The 26,294-nt window shown below is 42.5% G+C and overlaps 1 protein-coding gene across 1 annotated transcript in view; it reads right to left on the bottom strand.

Annotated features, from left to right (window-relative positions):
• Positions 1-4,016: 4,016 nt before the first annotated feature.
• FRMPD3 (FERM and PDZ domain containing 3) overlaps positions 4,017-26,294 on the bottom strand; it is a 382,662-nt gene continuing 360,384 nt past the window's right edge. Inside the window, exons 16-17 of the mRNA XM_073573072.1 lie at positions 10,251-11,144; positions 4,017-7,948 (exon numbers count right to left, since the gene is read on the bottom strand). Coding sequence (XP_073429173.1) covers positions 5,448-7,948; positions 10,251-11,144 — 3,395 coding nt within the window. The 3' untranslated portion in view covers positions 4,017-5,447. The remainder of the gene's footprint in view (positions 7,949-10,250; positions 11,145-26,294) is intronic.

Raw genomic sequence — 26,294 nt, 5'->3', positions numbered from 1 at the left:
CAAACAATCAATAATCAGAGAAGATTGTTATTGTGTTGTGGCTGAGGACATCTGTAGAAAAACAAGCAGTAGAAAAAATGCAGCATTTACACTACATGTGAACACGGCCTCAGTGTTGCGTTACATTTTTATTACATTTTTTAGAAGTGTTGATGAAACGTGCGTCGGGGTGGAGGGACACTGCACTGGCTCCACACACTAAGTAAGTACCCAGTGAGAGGAGATGATCATATAACCATTACAGGCTTGGATAGCTAATTATAGTGCTTCCTTTTGAGACAGGTCTTAGCAACACACAGGGTGTGATAGGCAATAGTAGGTGCCAGTAATCTTATTATATACGTTAGGCACTGCTGTTTGGCCATTTAATTCAGTACTAGCATTTTTTGCATTGCACAATTTTTGCTATTCATAGGATTTGTAATTGACAGACTAGATTCCTCTCCAATTTATTTTATCATGCTGTATGCAATATGATATTTAATTGGGTGTGTTTAAAGGAGTCTCTAGCCTAGTGTCTCTCACATCTGAGGTCTTGATATGCATTTTTAATGTTGTTGAGTTCATTTTAAACAAAATATTTGTAATAAAGTGATAATGTTTTTAAGGAAATTTTGCTAAATGTGCTTTTTATGTTCACTTCCCCTAAGTTGAGGGATTATAGTGAAATGGACGGATTCAATGTGCAGATGTTGAGCACATGATACTGTTGGATCATTAATTGATATTTTTTATGGGTATAGTATACAAAAAATATCAATCTCACTTTTTTACGCTATTTACCAATCCGTAAAAATTATTTAATCACTGTGATGCGTAGATCCTTACGATGACAGGGACACCAAACATGTCTATTTGGTGATTTGTGATGTCCACTATTTTTTAAAAAAAGCAAATTAAGAATTACAATATTTTAAGTGTTCCTTATTATTTTTTAGTAAATTTTATAGGATAAAAAAGCTCTTTTATTCTCCCTCTAGAATACAAATACATATAAATACTCTATGTACAAAGTATAAGTACAACCTGCCTGTGAAGTCAGAGCCTGCAATACAGATCAAGTATACAAAGTTCTCCCCAGTACATCACCAGAGCCTGTGACTCAACTACTTTAGCTTCTGCCTGTAATGTTGAGGGTTGTGGATTCGATTACAGAGGAGACTCACAAAAAATACTTGTTAGCAATTGCTTCTTATTATTTTTAGCTGTTTTATAGGAACAAAAACAAATCTGACTTTTTCTTCACGTCAGTATACAGGGAACATAAAAATACATTGAAATATACAATGTATCTCTATGGACATGCAATCTGCTGCTGGGTTCACTGCCTTGTGATACAGAGAACAACCTTCATAATGCAGGTGGTGAAACATGGTGCTTTTTTATGCAATCAAACTGCACATTAAAGAAAAAAACATCCGTAGGTGGAGGCATAAGGAGGGGCAGAGGAACAGAGCTGTATTACAGCACATCTTATATTTTGCATGATCTGTAATGGCATCCTGTGCATTAGATGGTAATCCTAGGCACAGATTTTGGCAATTTAAGTATTAGGCTGGAGTCACACACAACGAATAAAAAATCGGTCCCATTTTATTGGTCCAAAATCGCACAAAAGTATCTTAACCAGTGATCCGTTTTTGATGCGATATTTCTTCATTGATCCGATTTTAATCGCATGTAAGGATCCGTTTGACATCCGTCTGGCGAGATTTTCTCGCAGGATAGCTAAATGGACATATAATGGAGCCCAATGACAGGTTTCCCCACACAAACTAATTAATAGATCTAGACACATTAAATACATATATATATATTTCTATATATTTATATATGTTATACCTGTCATAGAGACACATTTATGCATATATTTCTAATTCATACAGTTCTTCATTGCAGAATAGCCGCAGAAACATTAGCCGGCTTTTGTATAATCATTCTCCTGCCCGACATGAAATGATACATGGTTTACATATAGTTTACCATTTCATTTCATGTTTTTTTTTATGTCTATCACTATTAATTATATGAGGGTTTGTGGGTAAAATTTTGGAGTTGTAGGGGTTCATTTAAGGGGTTAATTTGTTGTATTAAATTATGGGGACTCCCTGCAGCCTCAGTGATGTCAGCAGGAGTCCCAGCAATTTAATACAACGAATTAACCCCTTAAATGAACCCCTACAACTCCAAAATTTTACCCACAAACCCTCATAGAATTAATAGTGATAGACATAAAAAAAAACCATGAAATGAAATGGTTAACTATATGTAAACCATGTGTCATTTCATGTCGGGCCGGGCAGGAGAATGTTATACAAAAGCCGGCAAATGTTTCAGCGGCTATTCTGCAATGAAGAACTGTATGAAGTGGAAATATATGTATAAATGTGTCTCTATGACAGGTATAAAATATATAAATATATATATATTGTGTCTAGATCTATTAATTCGTTTCTTTATTTAACGGTCACTGTGATTTTACTGTATTTGAAAAAAAAAATTTGGCTTTTGGTGCGATTTTACCGCAACTCACACATCGGGTCCGTTTGTAGTCCCATTTTTTCTCGCCCCCATAGACTTGCATTGTCGAATCCGATCCGAAAATCGGTGACAATCGCAGCATGCTGTGATTGTCTCGGTCCGAGGAACGGATCCGATAAAAAATCGCATGATGGGAGCTGCCCCATAGAATAACATTGGGACGAATGCAATGCGATTTTTTATCGCATTGCATTCGTCCGATTTAATCGCTAGTGTGACCCCGGCCTTAGAGCCTCATTGGCAGACACAGGAGAGGCCCCTGTGCAAGAACATTTTATAGGCCCATTGCAGTCCAGTCGCTCCTCATAATGCACAATGCGATTGGTTCCGGAGAAGGTATTGGCATCAACACCTCTTGGGCTTGACAATGAAGGAACACTGTATACCTCCACTTAAAATCAGAGGCATATAGCAGTACAATAGAGATTCATAAAAATCTATGGATGTGCTATCACATCAATGTCAAACTCACAGGCTACAGCTCATAACAGCTCCATATAATAAGGCCACACAGTGAGACAGTTAAACGTTTCATGACCGGCTAATTATTTTAATGTTTGCCTGTCCTTTCATCACCCATAAGTTTTCATTTTTTCTTTTAAGTTTTATGTCGGATTATTTCTTAGCCTCATTTTGGTGTGCAAAGAAATTACTGTGCAATTAATATATATATTTTTTTAACTATGGAAAAAAAGTTTTTTGTTTATATTCTTTACTGTTGATATTTCACGCTAAATAACCTGTTGAGTGAATAGATTCCTGTGGATTCCTAATATATGCAGTTTTTTAGGTATGTGTGGAAATGTATTTTATATGAAAAATAAATATTTTTTTGCAATTTTTTTTCTTCCTATTTTTGCTTCTGAAACCTGACCAGCTCATGCTAGATTACGTCAGTAGAAGCTTTAATCCTGCACCGTAAACTTGGTGCCGGAGGAAAGGTTATCAGTTTACTAGTACACTACCACCCTAGCCTCTTATTTTAAATATATATCAAATTATGTATATTCATTTTTTTTCTTTGTCCATTGCTCAGGAGATGTCATCCATGTAAGATTGGCGATGGTCCGTCAAGGCGAAACGTCACCAATTGAAGGGAAAAGGAGCTGATCTGCAGCAACCGCTCCGTACACTGCTTTCAGCCGTTGCCGAAGATGAAAATATCTGATCAATGGGGCTGTGAGGCATCGCCCCCCCGATCAGTCTAATATTAGGGATCTTAACCTTAAAAAGAATCTCTTAGTAGGTTTTTGTTATGTAAATTTATAGCAGAATGTAGATTGTGATAGAATCAGTTTTCTCTGCTGCAGATGTAGCAGATCTCAGAATTCTAAGCTGTGTACAACCCCGCCCACACCACTGATTGGCCGATTTCTGTGTACACGGTTCATAGGAAGACATCTGCCAATCAGTGGTGGGGGCGTGGTTGGACCAAAAGGCATGAGACACCTAGTCCTGTAGTGATAATCTCCAGCTGATAAAACAGTGATTTTATTGAAACAGCAAAACACAGCCCAGTAAATAACACATCCCTGGAATAAGGGTCTTTTCACCTACATCATGCCACTTTCATGTTACATAGTAAAGTCTTTCATATTAAAGAAGTGGACAAACCCTTTAACACATATTTTTACAGTTCACAGTTATGGTTTTGGAGAAAATGTCATACGTGAATGTGTCAGTAGGAAGGTATGGAAGAATTATCTTTTATGTAATAATATGAGTTAATTTGTATTCTAATTGTACAGAATGAGATTAACTCATACAGTTTTTGGTCAGGCGCATAGGCTTTTGGCTGGAAAGTAGCATTTTGTTTTCTTCTAAAACCTAAGACTTGGACACGGCAGAAATCGAGCTACCCTTCCTGTTATGCTTGACGTGATCATATCACACAGAAAAGTTAAACTGTAGGCACATTAATACGAATATACTGTTAGAAAAAAACAAAGCATCGAAAGTACCATAGTGACAATTACTATCCAGTTATAGAAGTATATTCCCTAAGTTAAGAAACATTTTTGAGGCTTGAACCTTGAAGTTAGTTGACTGACTCTTAGCTGGCCATCAATTAGTGATTCCTCCAAGTAGATCCCCCAAAAATTGGCAAATTGGTAGAATTAGGGAATATAGTCCAATCGTAGGACTACAATCTCTAGTTAATGGCAAGCTTGAGTTTGCAATTAGGCTTGTAAGTCAGTCACTAGTATAGTAATACAACCAAGCACTTTGTATTGCATGTCGGTACCTGCTCCACACCGGATGAGATGCAATTACTATACTACACACATAAAGTATCCACTTTGTATCACAGCCATTATTTTGCCTATACATCATTTTTAGTCTGCTAAGGTCAAGAGCAGGTACGGTAATTACTATGATGGTTCTTTATAATAATATTTTACATTTTGAATGTTAAATACGTACATTAGTAGAAAAATAGACTTATTAAATTAAAACTTTCATTTAATATATATATATATATCTATTTTTGGCCTATGCTCATGCTCAAAGTTTCTTTTTCAGTTGAGGGGAATATATGCATGCTCCACTCATTTTCCTTTTTTAGGGGGGATTTTTTTTTAGCTAAAAAATCCTTACATATTAGAAAGGAAAAGTTGTGGAACCAAGAAAATCACAGTGGGATGGTAGCTATGTACAGAGGCAATTCTATTATTGATGTTTTATAATCAGACGTCTCGGTGTAGCACAGTGACACAGATTTCGAGTCACCAAAGAACGTTGATGACCTTGATCGATATTATACAGTCATAAGCACTTAAGAATCTCTTACCAAAACTCCAATTTCCCGTATGCATATTAAGGCTGGTAGTATCCAAAAGGGATATTTTTTTTTTAGAGTTTTCACATAAGTTCAAGCATGTTTAGTATATAAAGAGCTTTCTACCCTACTTGCTCATTAGGGTTTTTATAGATCGGGAAAAGGTGCTAACCGCTGTAGCTACTGTAGCAGATTGCTTGGCCAACTGGCCCACCACAGTATGACTATGCCCAGCTGTCCGAGCACTGGATTCCTCGGCTGCTCTGAGCAAGAATGTATAATTTCTCACCACCTCTTCTACTTTGCTCAACAGTTCCTGACGTTGACTTTCTGATCGGATCACAAACACCAGTTTTATGAAAGTCTCAATCAAGCCACAAAGAACCTGAAAGCTAGAAGTCACCGCAGTTAACATATGCTCTGGATTCTTATCTACTCCAGCCATTCTTCTGCAAGATGCCCTGAATTCCTTAAAGCGCAATGTTAATTCTTGCTTGCGTTTGCTCAGGTGCACTGAATTAAGCTTAGGTGCTCCAGCTTCAGTGCTGACCAGGCACTGGCGTAAAATGGTAAGAAGTTCACTGGTGTCAAGTTGAACAGATATGAATCCATCAGGTAGGGAGTAAGAACGTCCGCGTAATGCATTAACTTTCGCAAGACTGCCCTCAAAAGTGGCAATGCGGAGATCAATTTCTTGGGTTTGAACATCTTCTGAGCCACTACATACAGTAGCATCCAGGACTTGAAGGGTGTGACTTAGAACAGGTGTGTTATCTGAATTTATTCGCATCCCTGGGAGTATCTGCATGGGAATGGAGTATGATAATTCATCTTTATCGTTGCTGTCATCAGCAGATAAGCATCTACGGCAGTTAAAGCAATGACGAAAAGAACAACATTTTTCCCCTGTAATTGACCCTTCTTCTCCAGGCAATTTGGTTTGCAGAGAAATAATGTCTCCTTGCCGTGGAAGAATAACTGGATTCTTTGTTTCCTCCTTGCTCCCTGTTGTATCTACAGTTTTGGTTTTAAGCATCGAAGGTTCACTGTCTTTCTTCTGTGATTTAGTAGGAGGAGGAATTTTGGGAGCTTCCTTTTTATCTCCATCAGTTACATTACTTTTTTCAGGTAACTTAGTAAAAAATACATTACTTTTATCATGTGTCGTGGAAGAACTAACACATGAAGACATCTTTTCTGTTCCCCGGGACTCAAGACTTGAAGAACGGACAAGTCTAATTCCTGTAGTTCCTGTGCCAGACAATCTTGATTTGCTCCTTGGCTCTGGTTCAAGAACAGGGTTAGGTGGGACACGTATACCTCTTACAATACGCTTACAATCACAGCTGCGTCTCTGTTCACGAGACATTCCCGGAACTTTTTGAAGAGGACTGCTACGTACCTGACATGAGCATCGTCCAGGTACCAAAGAAGGTGTAGCTTCACTGCATTGACCACTTATTTTTCCCTGTGGCTTAAGCAGTTCTTCGAGAAATTCCATTTCATACTGCTTAACCTTAAGCAGCTGCGCTTGGCGCTCATCTGTTTCTCGTCTCATACGTGTGGGAAATGTTGCAGAAAACAGTTTTCGTAATCTAAAAGGGGCTCGAGCTCTTGGTTTGGCTGGTGCATCACAATCTTCTAGCTGAATTGGAGTAGGCACTTTTTCAGATATTCTTAAAGTTGATGCTATGTCAATGTCTGATTTGACTGCTATTTTTGCGTTGTCTCGTGCATGCAAGAGGCTATTGGAGGCAGAAGGGATTTGCTCCATTTTGACACCTTTTTCACTTGTTTCTTGCTTTGTTTTGTTCAGGTTTGGTGAAACTAAATTTTCTACTTGTGATTTGTTTACCTCTTTTTTTTCAACTATTGTTTGGCTTTGACGCTGTTCCTCCAGCGTCTTGGCAGAACAAGCTTTAGCATGGAGTCTCTCATCATCTGTTGGAGATAAGTGAAGTGCATCATGTCCGCTATTACTTCGCTCACCCAATATTACTGGGGAGGAATGTCCTTGTATTCGGCACTCACACTGGCTATCTAGTAAGTGCTTACTTTCTCCTAGATCTTTATCCTTTTGAATTATAGAACCTTTCTTGTGACCATTTTCTGCTGGCAATGACAAAGTTGCATCAACAGTGCTTTCTGTGAAAGCTGAGGAAGGACCAGTACTCTTTTTTGGAACAATTTGAAAGATTTTTGTGGTCCTCAGGGGCGTGGTAAAGCCTGGGTCTTCCATAGATTTTTCAGGAGATATGTGTGTGGATACTTCATTATTTAAATTAAACAGTGAATTTGAAGCTGCATCTGTTGACTCTTGTTGAAGGCCGGACCCAATCAACTGCTGTTGTAAAACTGAAGGCTTTAACAGAGGGCTTGTGTCCAAGCGACCTAAAGAGTAAGGAGAGGAGAGGACAGCCTGAGCAGTACATGTCTGTATTCTGAATGGGAGATCCTTTCGAGAAAGCAGACTCTCCTTGTTAAGGTGTTGGGCCAAGAAGTAGGCAGTGTTGTGATGCTGTTTCATAGCTGTCACCATCTCGGAAACATCTGTGAGTTCTGAGGAGTTTGTTTCATGACCTGAATCAAGGGACGACTCAGGAGTAATGGTTGCAAGGACAATGAGGCCTGAAAAAAACAGTATATTCAGTGACTAAAAAATTCTGGTTGCAAAGATATTAATTTTTATTTTAAGAAAGCTGTAAATAGTATATAAATGTTCATATTTTGTGTAAATATAATATATACTAACTAATATTGTAATTAATTTTATGCAATATGCAAATAAGTACAATTAACCACAGGATGTAAATCAGGTAGATAATGCAAGGCAAAATGCCTCATACAGTTGACAGTTGTTAATTAAATCATGTAGTATCCAAAATCGCCAATCAAAACCTGTAAAAACAGAGTTCAAATCCTTGTCCCCTCTGAAGAAGCAATTTGCATATTTTAATCTTAGAAATATCACTTGCAATGGAGTTTAATTCATTAGAATATTAAACCTTACATTTTGCTGGTTCTCCTTTGTGTTTTTTAGAGCTAAGAGTCCAACTCCCATGATCCACACTACCTGATGAATTGCTCAGTGCGAATACATTTCACAGTGAAAAACTTTAAGGCTATGTGCACACGTAGCGGAACTCTCGCGGAAGTTACCGCGAGAATTCCGGAATTCCATTCCGCGGGAAAATCGCATTTTAAATTCCCGCGATTTTCCCGCCTAAAAACTAGCGATTTGCAAGCGTAATTAGTTTGCAGAATGCTAGCGTTTTCCAAGCGATCTGTAGCATCGCTTGGAGAACTGATTGACAGGTTGGTCACACTCGTCAAACATAGTGTTTGACGAGTGTGACCAACTTTTTACTATTGAGGCTGCCTATGCGGCATCAATAGTAAAGGATATAATGTTAAAAATAGTTTTAAAAAAAAATGGTGTTTTATTCACCTTCCGGTGTCCCGTGCAGCCTTCCCGGGTCTCAGCGACGCTTCCGTTCCCAGTAATGCCTTGCAAGACCTTTGATGATGTCGCGGTCTTGCGATAATGTAGTGGTCTCGCGAGGAATAGGGACCGCTACATTATCGCAAGACCGCGACGTCATCAAAGGTCTCGCAAGGCATTACTGGGAACGGAAGCATTGCTGAGGCCCGGGAAGGCTGCGCGGAACATCGGAAGGTGAATATAACACCATTTTTTATTTTTTATTCTATTTTTTACAGGGATATGGTACCCACAGCCCGGAGGACAGTCTCCTCTCCTCCGGACCACGGGGACCATCTGCAAATGTTCTGCTTACTTTTCGCATGGTGGGCACAGCCACATGCGGGAAGTAAGCGGAACAATGCAATCCTATGGGTGCGGGATCGCTGTGATTTCGCAAAATTATGAGCATGCTGCGTATTTTTCCGCGATGCGTTTCCGCCGCGGGAAAATCCACAGCATTAGCACAGCATTGCGGAATCCTAGGATTGCATGGGATGCTGTTTTTTTTGCATTTTTGCGACAAAATTTGCGCGTTAAAAAACGCTGCGAAAACGCAAAAAAACGCGACGTGTGAACGCAGCCTAAAGGGTCTTTTCTGCTTTGGAAAACCCCTGCCTTCTGACTGTGGTTTGTCTGAAAAACACAAACAAACAAACTCGCTTTACTAAGTCTCCACCGCTGTTCCTGGTGTCTGTTATTGCCTGTATTGCTGACGTTACGTTGATAACGTTGAAGCCAATCAGTGGCTCTGAGCAGGTTGTACAATCAACTCAAGACAGTGAGCATTAATGGTGGCTCTGGTGCTATATTTATACAATAGGGTAGTTCTAATACTGTATTCATGTACTGATGGTGGTTATGGTAATGTTCTCAATTACCATTTTTTGCTCCAGTGCTATATTCATGTACTGATGGTGGTTCTGGTGATGTATTCATGTACTAAAGATGGTTCTGGTGAAGTATTCATGTACTGATAGTTGTTCTGGTGATGTATTTTGTATTGATGGTGATTTTGGTGATATAATCATGACCTAATGGTGATTCTGGTGATGTATTCATGTTCTTATGGTGGTTCTGGTGATGATGATATGCCTATGTCAAGCGCATGGTCAAAAAGTTAAGAGAAGATATTGTTACCTTGCACCAAAAACTAAAAGGATATAAAAAGACCTTAACAAAGGCATTGAATTTTCCTAGAAATATAGTTGGAAACCTATTTTGTAAGTTCAAGTGGTATTTTGTGTTTAAGGTGGAGAAATCACTTATTAGGTGCATTGAACTATTTAAATAACTTGTTTGATCGGTTTATTGTGAATACTAGAAAGTTTGTAAGCAACTGTATATAGTAAACATTACACATTTTGAAAGTGCTACAAGATTGAGGTCTCTGATCATCTTTTATATTACTACTGTATATTTTGACATGACCAAAGTAACACAACATACCTGCTGTTGGTTGCGGTAAAGGACTGGGAAAGTCCTCAGAAGCAGCAAGAGCCTCCAAAGCTTGAAGCGTGGAAACTAGAGCATCATCAAGTTCTTTTGCATGATCTTTGACAGTCCGTGTCTGGACGCTGTCAATTAAGGTGACTGGTAACTCCTCATATCCACATACTGGCATCACACTGTCTTTTTGATGTTCCCTGATGTTCCCTTTCAGATGTTCCCTGCCCTTTTCCTGACTCTTAACATCAATTTGTTTGTTTTCTTCCTCATCTGAACTGTTATCCCCAAATCCTGGGGGAGGTGGTGCTGCAGAAGGCAAAAGAGTTGCTGTCTCACAGATCTCCCTTTCATCTGATCCACCTTCTCTTTCATCCTCACCCTCTTCTTCCTCTTTATTTTTCATATGTTCAGGAGGCGGCAAGGATATGAGATCAACCATGTTGTCCCTACAGGTTGAAGATCCACATGGGTTTTTACATTTCACATCCATGTCTCCTCCCCCCAACTGGCTCTTTATTTTGGCCTTACAGGAGTCACAATAGAATTGGGTGCTCTCCACTTTCATCTGGGTATCCATTGTGAAGGAACGGGACCTGCTGACCTCGGGCGAATCCTTGATCCCCACCGTTCCATGTTGGTTGGATGTCCCTTTGGGTGTGGGATCAGACTTTGTTCTTGGCCTGGCTTCTTCTGTAACAAGATTTTGGTTGACATCTCTCCCCTCCTTGTCATGTAGGTTGAGGTAGCACAAACCGATAGGCTCCTGGTTCTCTGAAAGGTTATGGGGTGTGGAAGCTGGGCCCTTTGAGAGGGGGAAATTCGCAGATGAGTGGGAGGAGGCAGTTGCCTTAACTGAGACTGGCACGCGTGGCACTGTGGGCATACTGATGTGATCTAAAAAGTATATGAACAATACAGTCAATTCAGTGACAGCAAAAGCAAAAGTTATCAATAAAATATAATACATTATGAGTTGATGCACATTACAGTCTGCTTAAGAAGGAAAATGACTTTTGAGGTTTAGGCACTATTATTCTTCGTAAGTGAAAATTTGCCTTTAATGTTCTTAGTTATTTTTGATAACAAGGTTGGAAAATCAGAGATCAGAATTCATCATTTAAATAGCACAAAAAATTTAAATGAATAATCTATTTTTATTGGTTATTAATGATAAGTAAGTACCCCTTTTTCTCTGAGACTTTTTTTCATGAAATCCTTAGGCTGTGTGCCAACATTGCGATTTTTAAGCGTTTTTGAAGCGTTTGTGCCGGATCAGACGCTTCACAAACGCTTAAAATAAGCATCCCATTCATTTTAATGCATTTTGACCTTTTTGTGCCAATTTATGCGTTTTTTTCCGCATAGGAAACGCTTAGCAGCTAAAAATGCAGCATGTTCATTATTTTCCGCATAAGTCCGCGCTTTTAGCTATTTCCTATGAGTCCAGAAGATGCACGGAAAAAAACGCATGAAAAACGCGCGTTTTTTGTGCAAAAAACGAGCGGAAATAAAACGCGTGTTTTCTGGGAAGGAGTCCGGTTTTGTGTCAGGTTTTAAACGCTAACGTGGGCACATAGCCTTAATGTTAAAAGTTAGTTATAACTTACAGTGAATCCACTGTTAGTTTACATAACATTATAAAGCATCATATTGGACAGTGTTTTTCATTATAAAGACAATTATTTTAATTGACACACATCTTTCAGCTCTTTTTCTTATTTGTTCTTACATATTAATTGGGATGGCAAAAAGTTTATATCCACTTCAAGCTTTTGTATTCACAGCCTAGTTTCTGAATGTTAAAAAACTGCATGCAAAGTGAAGTTACATTTACCAAAAGATTCCAAAAATTCTTTCATACCCTAGTACAGTGATGGTGAACGTTTTAGTCACTGAGAGCCCAAACTGTAGCAAAAACCCACAACTCACTTATTTATCATATAGTGCCAAAACAGTAACATCCCCCATCCTGGTATACTGTCCCCCCATCTTGGTATAATGTTCTCACTCCGGCACAATGTTCCCATTCCTATATAACATCCCCACATCTTGGTATAATGTCCTCATCCTGGGATGGTATCATCATCCTGGTATAAAGTCCCCATCCTGGTATAATGTCTCCATTCTCATAAATATACCCATTCAGTTATAATGCACCCATGCTGGTATAATGTCTCGTGTCCTGGTATAATGTCCTTATTCTCATATATCATTCCCTATCCTGGCATAATGTCCCCATCCTGGTATAATGTTTCCATTCTGGTACAATATCCTCATCCTGGTATAATGTCAACATGCTGGTATAATGTACACAATACTGGTATAATGGCCCCATTCTGGTGTAATATCCCAATCCTGATATAATGTCCCCATCTTGGCATAATGTTCCAATTCTGGAACAATATCCCAATTCTGGTATAATGTCCCCATCCTGGTATACTGTCCCCCCTCTTGGTATAATGTTCCCATTCTGGTATAATGTCCCCACATCCTGGTATAACATTCTCCATCTTGGTATAATGTCCCCATCCTGGTATAATGTCTCCATTCTCGTATAATATCCCCATCCTGGCATAATGTACACCATCCTGGTACAATATCTCCATCCTGGTATAATGTCCACCATCCTGCTATAATGCCGCCATCCTTGTATAATTTACACCATCCTCGTATAATGTCTAATAACAATAATAATCTTTATTTATATAGCGCCAACATATTCCGCAGCGCTTTACAGTTTAACAGTTTCAAAACACAAGTCATTAGTAACAATGTTAACAATACAATAATTAAAGCAAAATTAGATAACCCTGCTCGTCAGAGCTTACAATCTACAATGAGGTGGGGGAGATACAAAGTACAGGTGTGTATTTACAATGATGTATTTAGAATGGTGGTCTAGCCATCTTGATGGAGTGAGGGATAGATGGATCTGGTGAATGGGCTACACATGCACACTTCCACATAAAATGACTTTGATTAGTGAACGTGACGCTCTGCACAAATGTGTTTTAAGGGAGTGCCTAAAGCTATGCAAATTATGGATAGTCCTAATTTCTTGGGGTAGAGGATTGGCACTGCACGGGAGAAGTATTGGAGTCGGGAGTGAGAGGAACGGATTAGTGTGGAGGTTAGTCGAAAGTCGTTCAATATGGCACAGCGGTCGGTTAGGCCGATAGACAGAAATGAGGGAGGAGATGTAGGGGTGTGTCGCACTGTGGAGAGCTTTGTGGGTGAGAACAAGCACTTTGAATTGGATCCTATAATGAATGGGCAGCCAATGTAACGATTGGCGAAGAGCGGATGCGTTCGAGTACATATTAGCCAGATAGATGACCCTGGCTACTGCATTAAGTATGGACTGGAGAAGGGAAAGTCGAGTAACGGGGAGACCAATTAATAGAGTGTGGCAGTAGTCCAGGCGGGAGTGGATAAAGGTGACAGTAAGGGTTTTTGTTGTTTCCATGGTGAGAAAAGGGCAGATTCTAGAGATGTTCTTTAGGTGTAAGCGGCAAGAGCGGGCAAGAGATTGCATATGGGATGTGAAGGAGAGATTGGTGTCAAACATAATACTCAGACAGCGCGTCTGCTGCCGGGGTGTTATTATGGTGCCACCCACGGAGAGGGAAATGTCAGGTCTGCGCTGCAATATATTTCACCTGAATGTGTATCCTCGAATGCACATCCAGGTGAAATTGGCTCGCCACCCCGCCTTAGTTTCCTATGCAATGATCCATGGAACAAAAGTTATATATAACCAACAGTTCTATTTCTAAACACTCATACAAACATTCATCCTGACATCTGCTGATTGGGAAAGTGTTGTGCCTTATTGAAGGGAGATACATGTCCAGCAGGTATATCTGGGGCCACTTATCTCCTATTGGGGAACACAAATCCAAAATGGGCAATTATATTGTACAACATTCTGACTTATTGGTACATGTATCATTTTTTAAACCTTATCAGTCGATGTGACCTCCCATTATTACCTTTCCAGCTACAAATAATAAAGTATTGCATGTTTTTACTTTTCAATTATTAATGATCTGTTTTGTAATACCCCTGTATTACATACTACAACTTCATAGGTACCATTGCTCCTTTCCCTGAGTTTTAACAGACACAAAAAGAGAAGATCTTGCTAAGAATGAGCTTCGTTAGTTGAAAAAATATAAGGTGTGCATCAGAAATAATTTCACTAAGGGGGATCACATAATTGACCAACAGCCTCCTGGGTAAGATGCCAAATTCTGCTTTGGTATACTGGTATATTCCTCTACTGGTATAAGATTTGTGAATTTTCTGCGATCATGAATATGACCTGAGGTCATCACGCCCAGTCTTGCCCCTGCCCCAGCTCAGCCCATTTTCTTGTAGTTGGGGTGAGAATCCTATCAAAATGCCAGATGTCACATTTGTTTGCGCAACCTTTTTTTGCTTTTTTTCATTAGAATTTTGGCAAAAAAGCTTTGATGAATCGCCCTTCTGATGACACAGCATTTAATCATAATTATCCATATCTCTATTTTCAGTAAGGCAGGAGTCATAGACTGTTATCTTTATGTTGACTTTTGAATTTAATCTGTTTTTTCTCTGGTTAGTCAAGACACACAGACTATTGTTAGTACAAGCCTGAATGTGACTCTGGAGTTGCTGTTTGTTATAATATATTGTGCTGTTATCCTGGATGGCAAAGATGCAGGGTAATTGAACAATAGATGTTTGTCAATATGTTGATTACACATTGTGCAGACCAGCTTGTTGAATTGCAATACAGAGGAGGAAAATTGATTAAATACTCAAACAATGAGAGTTAAGCTCATCCCCCTGAACTGTGAATGATGATCTGAAACAGAGATGTGGGTATAAAGAAAAGGTTTTCTATTGTCCTATAAGGAGACCTAAAGAGCCAGAGACTCTTTGCAAAACCACAGCCAGGGACATTCTACAGGAAAGCAGCCAGGACATCACAAGGGACACAGATTTGACATTCTACAGGATACTAGCTTAGGGGACCAAGCCCCGGCTGAAAGAATACAGATGTTTTAATTAACCATCACTGAACCCATGGATACGTTTGGGGAAGCCAAGATTAGGACCAACTGGTCACCTGAGCCCCATGGATGCATTTGGGAAAGCCAGGATTGGAACACACCAGACACCTGGCTCGTGGAGATGTTCAGAGAAGCCAGGTTGTGAACTTCTGGTCACCTGGCCTCATGCGTCAATGGACTGTCAGCTTTCTAAGCTTGTTACCTCCTCTATGTGTGTGCAAACGGTGGGGGTAGTCGGCCCTGGAAGTCGCAGCTGCTTTAATCCCAGCGAGTCAGCGGAAGGGTGAGACTATAATTTGCACCATCTTGGATATTTTGCTGGGATTGTTTAATGTGTTGTTGCCTGCACGTGGTTCAATTAAGTATTGCCACACTGTTTTACCCTCACGCTGTGTTGTCTGAGAAGTATTATGCCCACGGTAAAAGGAGAGTGGGTGTTCAGTGGGATGAGCCCTCGTCTATGCGGTCTTGAGCCAGCAGACTAGAGCACCCGCTGACCCCCGTGTCTCCACAGCCTTAATTGTGTGCACAAATCCTAATTTTCAAGTATTTTCAATTCATAGCAGAGCATTAAAATGCATCAAGGTCATAAAAAGTTTTTCAACCTCCATCCACTTATAAGTATTTAATTTGTTTTCTTTAAAAAGGGGGATATTATTGCACAAAAGTACTAAAAAAAAATAAAATAAAACTGATAATACTGCATTTATAACAAAACGAAATATAACGTTGTCATGTCATTTAACCTACTGTTTGAATGTTGAAAAAAAAAGTAAAAATTGCTATTTTTTATCACAATGATCAATACATGTCTGGATAAATGCCATCAGGGATGCAGTTTCCAAAATTGGTTTCCAGTGCAAATGCAATATGATGGAAAACCATTCCAACAAAATATGTGTTACAAAATCCAAATGGCGCTAATTCTCTTGTGTACACAAACAGTAGTGTACAACTGCATATATTGTACTGCCATACTGAATAGAAATTGTGAACCAAAATGATGGGTAGTTTTTCTTTTATTACCTCCTGTAACAATGACAACATTTAGGCTATGTGCACACGTCTGGAATTTCCACGGAAATTTCCACGGGAATTCCACAACTCCCTGCCGCGGGAAATACGCGAGAAATCCACATGCGTAATTCCCACGCATTTCCCGCGAAAAACTAGCGTTTTGCAAGCGTAATTAGCTTGCAGAATGCTAGCATTTTCCAAACGATCTGTAGCATCGCTTGGAAAACTGATTGACAGGTTGGTCACACTTGTCAAACATAGTGTTTGACTAGTGTGTCCAACTTTTTACTATTGAGGCTGCCTATGAGGCATCACTAGTAAAAGATATAATGTTAAAAATAATTTAAAAAAAAATAAAAAATCGTGTTATATTCACCTTCCGGCGGTCCTCGCAGCGTTCCCAGGCCTCAGCGATGCTCCTGGTAAGTCCCGTTCCCAGCGATGCCTTGCGACAATGACCTTTGATGACGTAGCGGTCTCGTGAGACATCCAGGTAAGACATCCATCATCCAGGTAAGTTGGAGGCTCCTGACCACGCTCCAACACTCGCACCCCACACAATAGAGTAGTTCAGCAAAACCACATTGCGGCTCCTTGCTTAGAGAGAAGCAGAGCACCTTTGGTCGTTCCCTGCTTGGAACACTAGATGTGCTGGGAGGTGGGTGGAGTTTAGAATACATAAATGAGCAGGATGGTTTTAGGATTGAGGTCAGTGTGAGAGAGGAAGCCACTTGGAGATGAGTGGGGATCCCTGGAAGAGGAATGGAGGAAGGAGTGCTGCAGCTGCCTCAGTGATCTGAGCCAGCTGGCACGGGAAAGGAGAGAAGGAGAAAGACATTGAACTGAAGCCTGAGCTTCCATAGGAGAGAAAGACAAGTATGGAACGTATGAGTGAAAGGGAACACAGAGGACGTGGGTTAGAGGAAGAATCCTGCCTAGAAGTTCTAAGCGCAAGGCTGGGGCCCAGTCCCCGAGGTTGTATGGACACTAATGGTTCTGCAGCAGACACCGGTGGAGTAGTGGGCTGTAAATGCACTACTACCATCTAAGGCTTGGGGGCACAACAGCAACACGGATAGAGAGCCGGGACTCAGGAGTAGAGAGTCCCCGAAGCAGGCTACAGCTGTCTGCCATACAAGTAGAGTTCTTGGGAACATCTGTCAGGAGGAACTCCAGTGTAACTCAGTACTAGGAGATCTTCACACTCAAAGGCGCTATAGAGAAGACGTTCAGAAAAGGCACATAAGTTGGTGGAGTGTGGAAGGGAGCATTCCATCTTGCCTGGAGGTTGACTGAGTCCCTGACCCGGAGGACACGGCACAGAAGCGGGCACTACAGACTGTGAGACACCATCTAAGTGTCTCTTCACCTATCCTGCACTGGGACAACAGCCCTGCCTGTGGAGGGCTATAACATCATTGCTGCACCACACCATCTGTCCCGGAGGATCTGTCTGCAGCGTCGGCTTAACACCTCCCTTGCCGAACACCACAGGTGGTGTCACGAACTATTCATCTAACTACATTCCACCATTCACATCTTCCTATTACTTGGGCGCTCAGGGCCACGGTCCGGGTCACCGCTGCTGTAACACATCCCACTGATACTGGCCCAGTACCGAGTACCCCACAGCCCTGGGAGGGCGACCCATACTGTTATGTGGCGCCCCTGCGGGTCCAGATGCCACAGTGGTACTGCACCTCAACCAGAGGTGTGGTATCCCACGACCAGGTAGGATGGATGTGTGGCACCCCTGAGGGTTCAGTCGCCACAGAGGTACTGCACCTCCTCCTGAGGTGTGGTACCCCACTATCCAGGTAAGGTGGAGACACCTAACCACACTCCAACACTCACATCCCACACGCACATCAGTAGTGTAGCAGAGCAACCTTGGTGGCTCCTTGCTTGAAACATGAAGAGTGCTGGGAGGTGGGTGGAGCTTAGACTGCACAAGAGAGCGGGAGAATATTAGGAAAAGGTCAGTCTGTGAGAGAAGATACCCTGAGAGGGATGGTGTGAAGGAAGTGCTGCAGCAGACTCTTGTGACCTAGAGCTGCTGGCACAGGAAAGAGCCATAGAAAGCCTGATTCTTCAGAAGGAAGATAGTTTAGTACAGAACGTAAGGAGAAGAAGAGAACTAAGGACTAGGGTCAGAGCAGAGCCCTTCCTCAAGTTTGAAGCGCATGGCCGGGGTCCGGTCCCCGAGGTTGTATGGATACTGATGTTCCTGCAGCAGAAACCGGAGGAATAGAAGTCGTCACCACTTTATTCCCATCTAAAACTTGGGGGCACAACAGCAACGTGGGTGAGCCGGGACATGATAGCAAGGAGTCCCAGAAGCAGGCTACAGCTGTCTGCCGTACAAGTAGAGTTCTAAGTAACATCAAGAAGGAGGAACTTGAGTTTAATGCGCAACTACAAGTACTTCAGATTAGGCGCTAGTGTGGAGACGTTCAGAGAAGGCACATGTTGGAGGAGTGCTGGAAAGGTGTACTTTACCTTGCCTGGGAGTTGGCTGGGCCCCTGACCTGGAGGACACGGCACCAAGGCGGGCATCTGTGTGCACCAGACTGTGAGTAAAGCCTTGGAACTACATGTCCTTGTGTCCTCCACTTATTCTTGCACCTTACACCCGGCTCTGCTACATCTACTTCTTTACACCATCTCCCCACTTGCCAACCTCATCTACACTGCCCTGGGACTACAGCTCCACCTGTGGGGAGCTTCAACATCATTGCTGCACCACACCCTCTGTCCCAGAGAAGCAACCCTGCAGTGCTGGTCAAACTGACCAGAAACCACAGGTTGCGTGACGAATCATCTCAACAACTTTATCCCCATCACTCTACCCCTTTTACATTGAACGCCTGAGGCCACAGACCAGGTCACTGCCACTGTGACATCTCCCATTGTAATCAACGGGCCCGGCACCGAGTCCCCCACGGCCACTGGGGGCGAGTCAGATGCACCCAACCAGATTCCAACACCCACACACACACAGTAGTGTAGCAGAGCACAAATATAAAGATATGGGCTGAAAAGCCCTAGCCAGCTCACCAACCAAACAGCCGGAGCACGGAACCTCATCCGGACTTCAGCGAAGCATTGATTGAAGAAAAAAAAAGTGATCATTCCAGCTACTAAAAAACTTGCTTTATTGAGGAAAATTTAAAGTAACAGCATGTCGGCTTTCTCCTCTCCAGCAAAGGATACGCTGGGGGGCACTAGAAACAGCTACGCATTTCGATCCACTAAGGATCTTTTTCACAGCTGTAGATTGATGGAGTAACACAAATCTTATACACATCAGGAACCAATAGCAGATACACTTACAGTCACATGATTAAACACTAAGGTCCTTTGCAAATGTGAACAGTCCTGCTTGGGTGTCCTTCTGGTGGGTTGGTGTAGTGGAAGACATGTGGGTCCCTATAATAATATTTATACTGTATTAAAATTGATGCCACTTTGTTGGTGTCTGCCACTATTTTTTTTAAATGTGAACACTGCTGGTTAGGTGTCCATCTGCTGGGTTGGATGTAGTGGAAGACCTGTCGGTCCCTAATAGATTATTTCTACTGTGGTGAAATTGATGTTATTTTGTGTGCAAATGAATTTTTGCAAATGTGTAGATTCCTCATTGGGTCTCCTTCATGTGTGTTGCCTGTAGCAGTAGGCCTCTGATACTGGCAGTTCTCCACTGTCTTTGAGTCAACTACTGTGTTATTATCCTTAAATTTTTTGGACAATAGTAAACTACGAAACTGATATGTGTGCCACCTGAGTGTGGCTGAGCATCACCTTTAATTTTTTGGAGGGGTGTTTATCACTTATATTGCCCCAATAATTCAACAATCGCTTTACAGATATTTACAGACATTAATGACACTGTCACCATTGGGACTCACAATCTAAATTTACTATCTGTATGTCTATAGCTTGGGTAGAAAAATAATTACTGGGAGTAAGCCCTTGTAAACATGGGTAGAACATACAAACGCTAAACGTTTCTGTGGTTGGAAGGCTATCACTGCAATGCATACTGTTTGCCTCACTACTGTGTTGGGGAAAACCACTGTAAAAATTGTCTTCCAGCATGTTTTGATACCGCAGCATGGGCGCGTCTCTTTCCAGGGGTGAAGCAACTGGCAAAATTTCCTTTTGTATTGTGGATAGAACACACTGGCAACCCAGTAGTCAGCATTATTTGTAACCATAACTATATGGGTAACAATCATCTTGCAGATAGTTCTGCCAAAGGGTACACATGGGTCAGTCTCTTTCATGAGGTCCAACTCCACTGTGTTTTGGTGGTGGTATAACAGTCAAGCTTTCTTCCTCCATCTCCTTCTGACAACCACAGACATCATAGAGGGAATAATTATCGTCTTCATCTCCTAACTGTTGCGCGTCCATCACCTCTTCCTTCTCGTCCTTTTCATAGCCCTTCTCCATTTGTTCCTCCCATGGCAAACATTTGTGAGACGACAGACCTGAACTTATAGATATTGTTAACCCTAAAGGTATCCTCCTCTGCTACCTCCTCTTTCCCTAGGGCAACCACCACCACCTCCTCACCCACACTTTTAAGTGTGCTCTAGTATGTAGATGACAGTAATAGGGATGCTGATGATGGCATCAACACTGCTAACCATCTTAGTATCCATTAAGAAAAGGGTGCAGCGGTCCTTCATCTGTATCCAGTACGCAAGTGTGAATTGCACCACGTCCATACAGTGTTGTGCCAGGCTATGAAAAATGTCATACTGTACCAGGTCTCTGCGGTACTGCCAGAATCACTGCAACATGTGCAGAGTTTAATTCCATGGTGTGGTCATATCGCATATCAACAGGTTAACTGGCAGACTGAAAGATTTCTATACCAACTAAAGTGGAGTGGTGGAAGGCAATACTACAGTGGTTTCTGCAGCAGTGCATCCAGGCAGTGACAGTAGCGGAGGAATTGCTGTACCATCAGGTTGAGGATGCGTGCCATGCAAGGCACTTGTGTAAGGTTGGCCTGGCATAGGGCCAACCCCCAGGTTTGCACCGTTATCGCATACAGCCTTTCCTTGTGCCAGGTTGAGTGTAGACAGCCATTGCTTAAACTCTGCATGGATAGCTGTGCACAACTTTTGACCTGTATGACTGCAATCTCCAAGGCATATTAATGTAAACACTGCCTGATTACAGAGAGCCATGGTTGCGCAGTACGGAGATGGGGGGAGGGATTTTCTCTACAGTGTTGGACCATGTGTTTAATTAAGGCAGAGGTTGGGCACAGGTGGAGGTGGAAGAGGCAGAAGCACTGCAGGAACTGTTACATACAGAGGTTTGTTCCGCAAGCCCTGGGGATTCCAAGAGTTGGTGTCTAGTGACACCTTAGTATCTACTGCTTTAGCTCTCCATCCCCTGGTGTGTACTAGTTTAGTTCTCCAACCCAAGCTGTTTAGTAGTTTAGTTCTCCAACCCCTGTTATCTATAAGTTTAGTTCTCCATGTTCTGGTGTTATTTTGTTTAGTACTGCAATCATAGCTGTTTCATAGTCTAGTTCTCCAGCCCCTGTTGTATATTAGTTTAGTTATCCATCGTATGGTGTATAGTGGTCTAGTTCTCCAACCCTAGCTGTTTAGTAGTTTAGTTCTCCAACCCCTGCTGTCTAGTAGTTTAGTTATCCATCTTATGGTGTGTAGTGGTTTATTTCTCTATCTCCAAGCGCCATGCAAGCCTTGGGCATTGCAAGCCTTGTGGAGTAGCCCCTTCCCCGACTGCCCCTACAGCCACCAGAGTCACCCAGTGCCTAATCATCTAGATGTAACGCCCCTGTCTGTGCTTGCTCGTCCAGGTGTCACTGTTGAAATGCACCCTGGCAGACATAGAATTTTTCAGGGAACGGGTGATGTTGTCTGTGACTTGTTGCTGTAGCGAAGGCACATTTTTCTTTGAGAAGTAAAGGTGACTGGGCAACTGGTACTGGGAGGACTGCGACGGCCAACAGCTTTTGGAAACCGTCTGTATCCATAAGGCAGAAAGGCTGCAATTTCATGGCCAACAGATTGGAGTGGCCATGCAATAATCACAGAGATGACAGGCCAGGAGTCATACAGAAACAAGAGCTGTGATCTTTGTAGCGAATAGCTCTCAGTTGGCCCCTATCGTCCACACAATGACACGATTGGATGATGAATCATCCAAGGAGGCCGCAGGCTGTTCACAATAATTACTTCTCAGAAAAGTAATAGTGAGCGTACAGCTTATCCACTTCCAGATTAGAACACATGGAATATGTGCATATCCTGCCATACAATCACTGCTAACTCCACGATAACTGCTGCCAAAAACAACCCTGTTTTTGCCCAATAAATAAATACAGTGTTCCATTCCATCCCCCTCAGAGTAGCAGTCATATACCGGCCCCCAGGCTCACTTACCCACTTCCTTGGCCACTTATATGCGTGCGTTGCGGTCACACTTCATGTCCTCAGAATTGCCAACCCCTATGCTGGGAGACTTCAACAGCTCCACCTCCCCAACTGCATCCCAGCTTTTATCTCTAGCCAATTCTCATGGCCTCTCACAACTTTCAAACTCTGAGACACACAAAGACGGTAACACCCCTGATTTGGCTTTGTCCGGTTCACTTCAATCTCCTACCTAGATGTCTCACCTCTTACCCTTTGTCCCTTATGAAAATAGGAGTATAACCACAACTTAGACATTTTTAGGCGCTCCCTAAAAACACATCTGTTTAGGGCAGCCTATCACGTTCCCTAAATCAAAGTCCTTTTTATTTTATTCTCTACTTCTCTGAACATAATTCGCCATCAAACTCAACCGTACCCAAAAGACTCATGCAGCCTTTATCTACCCCCCATTTCCTCAAGATGGTTGTACCATCATTGCAATTAAGCACCTGTAATTTTTGTCACCCTCACCTTATTGTAGATTGTAAGCTCTGAAGAGCAGGGTCGTCATTATTTTTGCTTTAATTGTTTGATTGTTAGGGACGGTGGAACGCACTAAATATAAAATAACGTAAAGTGCGTTCGCCGCCCAGGGTCCACCGTGCAGAAGGTGTAAACACTGCTGCTAGATAATGGCAGACGTACAATATGGCGGTATAGCACACGCAGGTTGAACATCACCTAGATGCGCTGAGCGATCTCTGTTTTACTCACAGAGATGCATTAAGTGCAGAACACAAAAGGGCTGAGCCTGTTAGCGTCACAGGTCTCAGAGGAGTGCATGCACAGTATATGGTCACAGGAGCTGGGCCTTAGGCAGAGGGTCAACGTCCGTCTAGACCTACCGTGCGTGCGGCGTCGCAACTGCGGACGCCAAAAGGAGCTGCAGACTGCAGCGCAGCGACAGACACTGCCGCTAGTCGACAATTCCCAAGAGGGGGCGCACTGTCGGACGCTAGTACTGTGTAGATGCTTAATGTGGCTATAGCTTTCCACTGGCTGGCGCTGACTCTAAAGCTAAGACCCTATACACACTCGTAATATCAGAGGGAGGGGATCTTAATGAGTCATTCGCAGGTTCATGCATCCATCATTCACACAGTAGCAACTAGAAACTATACTAGCGCATGGCCAAGCGGCCATGCGAACCTTTTATAGCCAGGACCTTCCGGAAGCTTCCAGATCCCTGAGATGGACCAATCAGATCTGGAGAAGGACCTGGACATGTGGCTCCCGATCTCCAATGGGAGATCGTCTCCTGAGCACGCTCAGTAGAGCTACGGAGGGACTTGGCCTCTGGAAAGATTGGCTGCTGAGCAGCTTGCATTGCCATTGCTGACCCAAAGGTGGCAGCAATAGCCATCCCCACAGAGCAGGTCTGGGCAGAGTGTCTGGGAAGCCGGGATTGCTGAGCAATGTCCTCTGTGGTTGAAAGATAATGGGAGACTGCAGAATGTGAGGCTCTGGATTCCTATTGAACTGCTGCAGGAACCCAACACCTAACATTGATAATCTTAAACTTGGTAACTTTTGACTGCTTTATATGAACTGCTGACTTCTAAAGCTATGCGGAATGTATATAAAGGTTATTATTATTAGTAGATTTAAGATGGTGAAGTTCAAGCTGTTAGCTTTGCCATGTGTAGGAGGAAAGAATCTTTTATGTGAGCACAATTGCTCACTGCAGAAAAACAAACCGATTTCTTATCCCTCATATACCTGTCTTGTAGGTACGTGTGCCGACTGGGGGGTGGTCCCTTTTTCGCCGTGAACAGACTGGAGACAGAAACCGATGCACGTTCAACAGGTCCTCTTTATTGGCCGTCCTCCCGATGACCACAGCAGCACGACAGCTTCCGTACACACAGGCCCGCGTACCTTTCACCTTCTTCTCTTTCCTAAGTTGATGTCCCTCGCGGTTCTATCACTGTGGCTGCCCTAGGCCTACCACCACAGCGCTTTGCCTGTCTGAGTCCGTCCGTCTGGTACCCCAGGGCTTCCTCTGTCTTGCGGCTCTCCTGTCAGGGCCACCCCCCTGAATGTTTCTCCTTCCAGTCCCTCCTGGAGTTCCTCCTCTCTCAGTTTCTTCCTCCTTCAGTCTCCTCCTCTGCTGAACTCCTCCTCCTGGACTGGCTTCCTTCTGGAACTCTCTCTGCCTTTTTATTCCCCTCCCTGGAAGTTCCCCTCTAGAGCCCCTGTAACTCCGCCCACCATGACTATGCGGTTTCCTGGCCTTAAGCTGCTGTTAAGCCCTTTTCCCCCTGCTCTCTGCCTCCATCTCATGGCCAAACTTTAGTACTGCACCGTCTCCCTTTCCTGCTATTCTTGGTCTCCCCCTAGTGGCCAAACCCAGTACTTTACCATCTTTCACTGTCTCTAGCTGTCTCCCCACATACATATACACCAGTTCACGTCAAGTACTTTTACTGCACATTTTGCATTCACCTTCCTGCTGCAGACAGGTCCATAGGTCAGTCCACTTCCTTACAGTCTCACAACCCTGTACAGCTATTCAGTGCTTTCAATTCTTTCCTGTGTCCACCAGTTCCCCCTTCCTCACATCTCAGCTGAATACTTTGCCTCACCACCTGTGAACTTGACACAATAACGTCCCACCTTATTCCAAACTTTACCACAGTCTTCATCACAAGCCTAACTCACCTCTTCAACCTGTCACTAACAACTAGAGTCTTCCATCCCGATTGAAACATACCTCGATCACACCCATTCTCTAAAAGTCCATCCTTGACCCATTCTCTGTGTCTTCCTATTGCCCCATATCATTTCTACCCTATGCCTCCAAACTACTGGAACAACACATGCATTTTGAACTGTCCTCCCACCTCTCCTCTTGCTCCCTCCTTGACCGCTTACAATCTGGCTTCAGACCGCACCATTCCACTGAAACTGCCGTGACTAAAATCACCAATGACCTACCAAATGAAAGTGACACAAGTTTGTCCTCCTTCTCCTGGACCTGGCATCTGTCTTTGACACATTGGACCATTCCCTCTTACTACAGGCTTTCTGATCTGTTGACATTACAGACTTGGCCCTTTGTTGGATCTCCTCGTACCTTACAGACACCTCCATTACTAACCCCATAGTTAGATTGTAAAAAAAAAATACACAGCCAAAATAAAATCCTTTAATTGAAATGACACAGACACCTTTGAAATAAAAAATCACAGGAGCAGAAAGTTGCAGGAGCAGGGAGAGTGGCATAATCCAGTCTGTAGACATGGATTAGGCCTGAGCAGTCCATTGGCAAATATATAGCTGCAGCTTTTTGTGGGGGCTAATAAAAATTGAATATATTTTGATATTACGTGCTTTGAGGTCCTTTTTGTGTTATATAACACACCCAAAATTTGTTGAAACATTTTCCTGGGCTACATTTCTCAGTCATACACTATTCTGTAGTGTAGAGTACGTTTCTGTGATTTATAAAATTGAGAAAAGGCGCTTAAAAATTTTGTAGGCCTCTATTTCTCATCCATACAGTG

The sequence above is a fragment of the Dendrobates tinctorius genome, unplaced genomic scaffold (genome assembly GCF_039654945.1).
Source record: "Dendrobates tinctorius isolate UK_male_01 unplaced genomic scaffold, ASM3965494v1 ptg000034l, whole genome shotgun sequence".
NCBI lineage: Eukaryota > Metazoa > Chordata > Amphibia > Anura > Dendrobatidae > Dendrobates > Dendrobates tinctorius.
The sequence above is the reverse complement of the archived record's forward strand: the minus strand, read 5'-3'. Positions and strand labels throughout refer to the sequence as shown.